Below are 8955 nucleotides of genomic sequence, written 5' to 3'. Positions count from 1 at the left end.
GACATTAACGAAGGAGAATGCTAAAGTGCTTGCTGCATCCATAAAGGCAATTGAAGATTCTGAGAAAATTGTTAATGAAACGACCAAAAAAGTCGAAAAACTACTTGCTGAAGTTATGAAGTTCATGGCTAACTTTCGAACCTCTTCGGATCAAAACACTACAGCCGCCAACCAAGTCATTACGAGTCTCGTAACCACTCTTCAGACTGAAAAAGAAGCTCTTTCTAAGGTTCGTTCCGACATCAAGGTTGACAACGCCGAGATGAGTGCTTCTATTGTGTCCAACTAAAATATTTTGGAAAACCATAGAATGGCTGACATGGCAGAGATTTGAATTATGATTAAATTTGATTATTTAATTAATTCAAATATGTTTTCTCTGCAAGTTTTTCAGCTATAAATAGACCCTCCCGGTCTTCATTAATTCTGTCACTTGCGTCCTTGCACTATGAGATTTCAAGTTTTGCAAGTCTCTTCTCCGCTCTCCTAATTTTCTGGTGTTTAGTCTTTTGGGTGTGATCCTTTACAAACATTCTCTTTTGGGTGCTAGAACCTTCCAAAAACCTCAAGTTTTTTCGAGATCTATAAGGATTCAAGAAGCAAATTTGATTTTGTTTAAAGGTTAGTAATCCTACCTGGTATTGTTTAATATTTTGAAAGTAGATTGCTATAAATTAGTAAAACCTAGATCCTAGGTCGCATGTACACTTAGGGTTATTTTAATTGTTTCCGTTGCCAAATACGACATTGCTTAATGCTGAGGTTGGTGAAGCTTTTGCCAATGTCAACTCACAATGGAGTTGTCATTACTGAATCTACAATTTCTAAACGCAATAGGTGATAACTCAACACAATCAATAATCGAAATGTTGGAACGATTAAGACTCTTAATGAAAAACTTAATCTACAAAAATTACGGATGCCTACATGTTGATTTTCTAAAAAAAATGTGATGAAGATTAACTAACATATAATAACAAAACTTACTAAAAATCCAAACTCGTTCTTCAGATTATGTTCTCCCACAACTTCTTTATATTTTAAAGCCAATTTTTTAGTTTTCCGAATTAATTCATGAATTTACAAAATTGATACCATCTAATAATAAATTCAAACCTCAAACAAAAGAACCTAAAAGATAATTTCGAAACTCACATAGACCTTTAATTTTTTTATTTTTTTTTCGAAAAATGATGATTATTAAAAGAATTTGAAAAATAAATGATTATTTAATGAAAAAATTAATTTTTATACAATATTTTATTAATAAGTAAAGAAAATAAAAATAAAAATATATCAATTAAAATGAAAAATAATCATCATATTTGGGCAATTCAATTTGAGTAAATTACACAAATCGTCCCTCGTGCAGGTGCTAAAATGCACGTTGAGTCCCTATTTTCAAAAATTAACTCGTATCGTCCCTTGTTTGGTTAAAAGTTGCACATGTCATCCCTCCGGACATAAAAAGACTATTTTACCCTTAATTATTTCTTTTTTAATTTTCTTCTATTTGTTTATAAACTTCAGATTAAAAGAAAAAGAAAAAAATAAAATAAATATTCACACTCAACACGCCCACCCCTCCCCTTCCCTTTCCCCAACTTCGTCTTCCCCATTTTCACTATGTCCTTTTCCTCACCATCGAATCCAACAACCCATTTCTCATCTATTTAGTCTCCACCGATCGTTTGCGTGTGGTATTTAGAGTGTGTGCCGAGCGTCTGGGGCTACCACCACCCCGGTCTTCCTCATTTGACGCCGCCTAGGGTTTTCTCTGCAAGTCGAAACCATTATCAGCATACCTGCAATTTGTGATTCTAATTTTGTGTTTTTATCCCCAAAGCAAGTCTTGACACAAACAACGTCTTCTTCTTCTCCCTCCAATCAATCACCAGATGTGTCTTCTTCTTCCTGATCTTGATACAATCGACAGTCACCAACAAGAAAATTAAAATCACAGTCTTTCCTTCTTTTCTTTCCTTAATCGAGAAATCACCCAGGTACATATCAAGAATATAACATTCCTCGCTAATGTGTGTGTTGTTTATCTCAATGAAGTGAAGCAGACAATGATTGGAAGTTAGGGGTAAGAAATCGATGAACAGGGGATTTCCCCTTTCCTTTTGTTTTTTTTTTTGTGTGTTAACACGATTTGCATAAAGGTGCTGGCTTGGTAGGGATGTGATGGTTAATTTTGTGGTTGGATGTGATTACAGAAGGAGAAGGAGGTGATGATGGTGAAATATGTGTAGGTGTTCACATTGGCTGTTGGTGGGTGGATAGAATGGTGGTTGTACTTGTAATGAATTTTGGGTGAGGATGAAGGTCTTTGGTTATTTATGGCTTATAGATGGAGAATGGTGGTTCTAGTATAGATTTTGAACGACGGTTGTGGACGGGGGTGGTGATGGTCCCTCGTGATGATTTTTCAGTCAGTAAATTTAGGGGGGAAAGGGTTGAGAAGGAGGGGGAGGAGGGGGGTTCGGGTTTTTTATTTTATTTTGTATATTATAAAATTGTAAGAAAAAACAACATAAATCAAAAAAATAAATAAAAAGGGTAGAATAGTCATTTCATGTTTCACAAGGGATCAAACGTGCAAAACTAAACTAACAAGGGATGGCATATGCAACTTTTGACCAAACAAGAGACGATCCGAGTTAATTTTTAAAAATAGGGACCGAATGTGCATTTTAGCACTTACACGAGGGACGATTCGTGTAATTTACTCATTCAATTTTAACCGAACTTCCCCTAGGTTTATAGATGATTCTAGAAATTACTATTTCAAGTCCTATGGTTTTCCTATTGTCAAAACAATGTACAACAATTGATGCTTATGTTACAACATCGGAAGATTCCCCTCTTCTGTAAACTCTATGGCTGGATCATAGAACAAAGAAACTCAGGAAGGTAACCAAAAAATTTCAGAGCCAAACCAAAATTCCCTCAACCTGTCATTACTTTCCTCACCTTTACTCCTCCTCGTGTTCTCTCTACAAGGCTTCATCGCTCTACATTCAGTAAGTTCTACTCTACGTAAATCCCTCAGCTTTTTCCCTCCTTTTTTGGTAACATTGGCGCATTTTTTGTGAAATGTGTCGCATATGATTTCATCTAGGGTTTTGACTCTTTCGTGCTGCTTCGAAGTTTTTTTTTCTCTCACTATTGGTAACATTTCGGTGTATTTGGTGTTTCTTACACGACTTGATATTAGTTATAATTTTGGATTATGCCATAGATGATTCTTTCGTGTTTTACTTGTGCTAAATTTTGGATTTGTCGTTCAAAATGTTCTTAGATACCCTGCAGTTTGATTCGATTGACTTAGTTTCGCCGTAATAACTTAGGTTTTGATGTCTGAGAGGTTAATTTGTTCTAACCTGATAACGGGAGTTTGTTGCATTATTAGGATTCATGATTTTCGATTTGCAATACGAAAAATTGTTTTGGGGAGCATGATATTACTATGAGTAGCATATTCATATATACACTCATGTCAACTTCTATATTTTTGGAATCTAAACGCATAAATTTGTGGGATATAGTCTCTATGTAAGAAATATCAATGTACATTCATATATTATTATATTACAACATTGTCCTTTCAGTTTTTCCAAATTAAAGCAATGCACTTTGACAAATCTACCCAAATATAGCATTGTACATTCTGTTTCTTTTCTTATGATTGGGTGAAAATTGCTTTATATTTGTTTGACATCACTATAATATAATAAAGTAATAAACAAATCAATGAAAGTACATTCCTATTTCTTTATCTGTTTATTATTGCATCTGATTTTCATTTCTTTCTATTACAGCATTCTTATAAATGAAGGCTCACGAGTAATTTGTATTCCATTTTCCAAATCATTATCACAATGGAATGCAACAAAGATGAAGCAATCCGAGCCAAAAATATTTCTGAAAATAAAATGAAAAACAACGATTTCGAAGGGGCCCGCAAATTCGCTTTAAAAGCCCAAAAACTCTTCCCTGAACTGGATAACATTTCCCAAATCATAACTGTTTGTGATGTCCATTGTTCATCTCAAAAAAAGATAAGCAATTCCCAAAAGGACCTTTATGGAATCCTTCAAGTTGAAAACTTAGCAGATGAGGCAACAATCAAGAAACAATATAGAAAACTCGCACTCATTCTTCACCCCGATAAAAACAAATTCCCAGGGGCAGAATCGGCATTTAAACTCATCTGTGAAGCAAATATGACCCTTTCTGATAAAGAGAAACGGTATTTATACGACTTTAAATGTAAAGAATCCGCAAATCCCACAATTCAAAAACCGCAAAGTCAAAAGTCAAAAGCGGATACGAATGGTCAAAAGTCAACCTTTTGGGTGAATTGCCCTTTTTGTCTGATAAAGTATGAGTATGATCAAGCATTTTTTACCAAACAAATTCGTTGTCCAAAATGCTTCAGACTCATTATGGGTTTTGATGGTGGACCCCAACACCAACGGTCAACCGATGGGTCAACTGGTGCTGGTGGTTCGAACCAAGGGTCGGATACGGGTCAACCCGGAAAACAAGAGGTTGAGAAAACTAGCAAAAGGACACGGGTTGTTGATGAAAAAAGCCCGGGAAAAAAGACAAAAGTATCGAGTTCCAAAATTGAAGAAAAGAATGATGAGGTGGAAGCAGTGTATATAGACTGTAAAGATCCGGAGTTTACTAATTTTGATAAGGAAAAACAGAAAGAATGTTTTGAAGTTGATCAAATTTGGGCTTGTTATGATCCGATTGACGGGATGCCAAGATTCTATGCACAAATCCGAAAAGTTTTTAAATCCGGGTTTCGGGTACGGATCACTTGGTTAGAAGCGGATCCGCATAACCCGCCCGAGGTTAAATGGGCCGAAGAAGGATTACCGGTTGCTTGTGGTAAATTCGTTCGTGGTGAAACCGAGGAAACACAGGACTCTCTCATGTTCTCTCACCGGATCGCGTTTTCAAACGGGAAAAAACGGTTTTCGTATTTTATTTACCCTAAAAAAGGTGAAATTTGGGCTCTTTTTAAAGATTGGGATATAAATTGGAGCTCAGATCCGAAATCCCATATGAAATATAAATTTGAAATTGTCGAGGTTCTTTCCGATTTCGAAAATGAAAACAATTATGGTGTTGTTGTTGCTAGTATGGTGAAAGTAAAAGGTTTTGTGGGCTTGTTCCAGAGAACAAACCCACCACAGCTCGTTGGGCGGAGGATTCCGCCCAACGAGCTGTTCAGATTCTCTCACCGCGTCCCGTCAGTAAAACTGACGGGCACAGAACGAGCAGATGTCCCTGTCGGAGCTTTTGAGCTCGACACCGCGTCTCTCCCGGATGACCTAAACGAATTCTATAACGAACCGACAAAAAACGAAGAATTTTCGTGTATTCATGATTTTGAATCGGATAGGAGGAGTTGGAAGTTTCGCGAGGGTGAGATATGGGCGATTCGTAAACCCGAGGACCAAAATCGTAAATGTTACGCACAAATTAAAAAAATCGAATCCTCTTTACATGTAGATCTACTCGAATTATGCACATCTAACGACATGATTAGGCCAAACGCGTGTGGTTTGTATAAAGCTTCAAATGGTGGAAGGCGGATAATTTCTCGGGATTCTTTTTTGTTTTTTGTGAAAGCGGAACTTAATGGAAGGAATCGGTTTAATATATATCCAAATGAAAAGGAGATTTGGGTGTTATACAGTAAGCAGGATAAGGATTCCACGTGTACATTTGCTGATGTGGAAGGTGAAAGTGAGGTTGTTGAAGTTGTTGAGAGAAATGGAGATATGATAAAGGTTATATGTCTTTCACGTGTGGATGGTTATAAGTCGGTTTTTAGGGCTTCTGAGGTTGAAAAGTCAAAATCTAGGGTTTTGGAGATACCATGTGGTGAGTTTAACAGATTCTGTTATCGGGTCCCGGCTTTTCTGTTAACAGATGAGGAAGATGGGAAGTTAAGAGGTTGTTGGGAGCTTGATCTTTCATGTGTTTCAGGTAATTTACATATTGTTTTGTTTGTTATTTCATTCTACTTTATGGTCAACTGATAATAACAATGGTCAATATGCAGGCGTTTCAGTTGCTTTTTGGTGATCAAGTCTTAAAATTTTTGGTTTAGTTTTTAGGTCGCATCAAAAGCTAGTTCTAAATATAAATATAATAGTTTATGGTTTACATTATCTAATTGTATGTTGGTTTAAAAAATGAACAATATAACATGTTAAGTTGTTAATCTTTATACTCAAAAGCGCATTAAAGTAATTGTTAAGTGTGTTTCATTTGTATGTTTGGATGATATCACAAAGTAATTGCAAATAAATTTTTTTATATTAGATGTTTGGGTAATCTGAATGTATGAAGTTTTGAAAATCACTATGTTAATTTGTATTTAAAATTTGGATATGAATGTATATAATGATGAGTAGATAAAATGTAATATAGTTTAGCATTTGATAGTGCTGAATGATATACTACTATTTGAGAGATAACACATTCAATGATTATTTTGATGCCCCCATTTATCTTCTGTTAAAGATGAATGAATTAATGTTTGAGAAGTGAGCAAAAAAGCCTTCGAAAAATCTGTGAGCTTGACTTTTAACACTGTTGGAATTTGGTTTATGTTTTCTGCTTAAATTTTGATTGTACTTTATTTGAAAAATGTTTGTATTTTCAAATAAGATACATTATAAGATTTACGTTGTGTAACGAATGATTAAACAAATAAATGATGAGAAGAAAGTTGAAACAACGCTGTAATTTTTTCCTCTCATTAGCACAAACTCCAAAAGACATAATCACATTTGGTTTGACATTCTGAAAATTCAATCATACAGGATAGGTTTTATAAACAAAATAAAAAGAAAAAAGAAAAAGAAAAAGAAAGAAGAAGAAGAAAGAAAATCGTAGCATATTTGAAAAGGAGCACTTAATGGATAAATGCATCATATTTCCACTTAACCCATTAAGGTGATGTTATGTTTCTTTTTGACTTAATCAATATGATACTTAAGAGGTTTAGAAATATCTTCTGTTTCTTTTTTACTTGAATGCTAAAAAAAGGAGTTCGTGGATTAAGTTAAGAATGGGATGTCCTATATGTTCTCAGTGATGATTTCCAAATTAATTTTAATTAAATGGCCCTCATGTTCCGTCAAAAGAAACTCACGTCTCCAGCAAAATAGGAATATCTCTAACTCTATTTTTTTAAGATAATGAAATCCTTATTAATTTCTTACTGGAAAGCGGATTATCTCTTCATATATCCCTCTTTCTTCCTCCCAAAAATCAGTGATCATTGTTACATATTTGGATCATTATATATCGTGATCCATTGTTCTTCTTTTCAACTTATTGTTTAAGGCTTGAGGAAAACGAGAGTATTACGTGCATCATGGGCCTTAGATATGGCTTTTCAGGCTTGAAAAAAGAGAAAATAACCACTTCATTACACCTTCTTAGGGTGGAGATATCCATATTTTCCAACTCAGTCAACCCACTTGCCACATCAAACTTTTGTTTATAGTTTTTTTTTCCATCTTTTCTAACCCACAATACATGAAAAGTTGGAAACTCATATTTTCCCAACAAACTCAATCAACTTGCCATGTCACTATTATTATATTAATTAAACTAGAAAATTCAAAATAAAATAAAACATAATATTTTTTTTAATTAAAAAATACACGATAATTAAAAAAAATGATAATAAAGGAACCACCCCGCACATAACACCTCATGTCAAATGATCATATATGGATTGAGAAAAAATTGCATATAGGTTGGACTTACATTTTGGCTCGATTTGTTTGGATTTGCCATGAAAATCCATTGAGGGGAATTGTAGATGTGTGGAATGTAACCGAGAGAAATTGGAATGGAATTGAATTAACAATTTGTAGGAACCCGAGACCTCCAATCTAAAAGGCAAAGTCTCTAGCAAGTGGATTAGTCTCACGTTGGTCAACAATTTGTAGTTCTAGCTTTTAAAATATTAGATACTATTAAATTAACAATTTGTAGTTTTAACTTAAAGTGTTATGTTCTAGTGTCATTTTCTTTTCCAACCTATTATAATTTTTGTGGTACTGTATCATGCGTTTTGCCTCTACCTAGAGCCCTAGATAGTTTAGACGTGGATGTTACGAATTTTGTTTGTAGTTTTGTCCCACACGGTTTTGCTTTTTTTTTTATTCTTAAGTCTATGGGGAGTGGGGGTCGTTAATTTTGCTAGGCCACGACCCAGGGCAACAAGTTTTAGTGGGGCATCAAATTTTAGAGAGCTGTTATGGGTATACTTTTTGGGCTAAAGCTTAATAAAACATATGGTTCTCTCACTCTCATGTTAAGAAAGCTATTGGTGATCCTAATTTTCCTCTTTCTAAAAATCCGAATTGTTGAAGTGAAGTTTTCCAATCAAGGATGCCATTACTATTTAGTGTGTCTGGGTTTTGTTTTAACTGATACCAATAATTGAAAGATCAGAGATTTATGTGCCATTTGGTATGGCAAATATAATTTCAAGTTGTTTTTTGTAGGATTTTGTTTCTATCTCAAGTAAATGTTTCTTACTAATTATTTAGTAGCTATCAGATCTTATTCAAATGTTAATTAACTTTTATTTTAATTGCTAATTGCAATTTAGTCAATTTAAGGCATCAAGTGCTCAAATAGGTTTTAGAATTAATTACCTCTTAATAGTGTTACTTTTTAAAAACAGTTATAGTTGTATAGACAACTGTAAGTGAAAGAAAATTTAATATCCTCCTATATTTTCTTCTTACTTATCCTCCTACTCATATACGATAATGACATGAGTATACCACTAATTCTTTCTCTTAATTCCCTCACTTGATTTTGACGCTTGTCTTGATCTAATGAGTAGGAGGATATTTAATTTCTTGAAATGAAATAAAGCGATATTTTGAAATTGGTAAT

At 34.2% G+C, this 8955-nt stretch overlaps 1 protein-coding gene across 1 annotated transcript; it reads left to right on the top strand.

Moving 5' to 3' along the window:
- The first annotated feature begins 2902 nt into the window (after window positions 1-2902).
- Window positions 2903-6300, top strand: LOC145116654 (uncharacterized). Its single transcript, XM_079052983.1, has 3 exons — window positions 2903-3026; window positions 3825-6012; window positions 6089-6300. The coding sequence occupies exons 2-3, from the start codon at window positions 3885-3887 to the stop codon at window positions 6109-6111; spliced, it is 2151 nt and encodes a 716-aa protein (XP_078909109.1). The 5' UTR covers window positions 2903-3026; window positions 3825-3884; the 3' UTR covers window positions 6112-6300.
- The last annotated feature ends 2655 nt before the right edge of the window (window positions 6301-8955 follow it).

This window comes from Lactuca virosa, chromosome 5 (assembly GCF_052849685.1).
Source record: "Lactuca virosa cultivar CGN04683 chromosome 5, Lactuca_virosa_CGN04683_v6, whole genome shotgun sequence".
Classification (NCBI taxonomy): Eukaryota; Viridiplantae; Streptophyta; class Magnoliopsida; order Asterales; family Asteraceae; genus Lactuca; species Lactuca virosa.
This window is presented reverse-complemented; position numbering and strand designations above follow the sequence as displayed.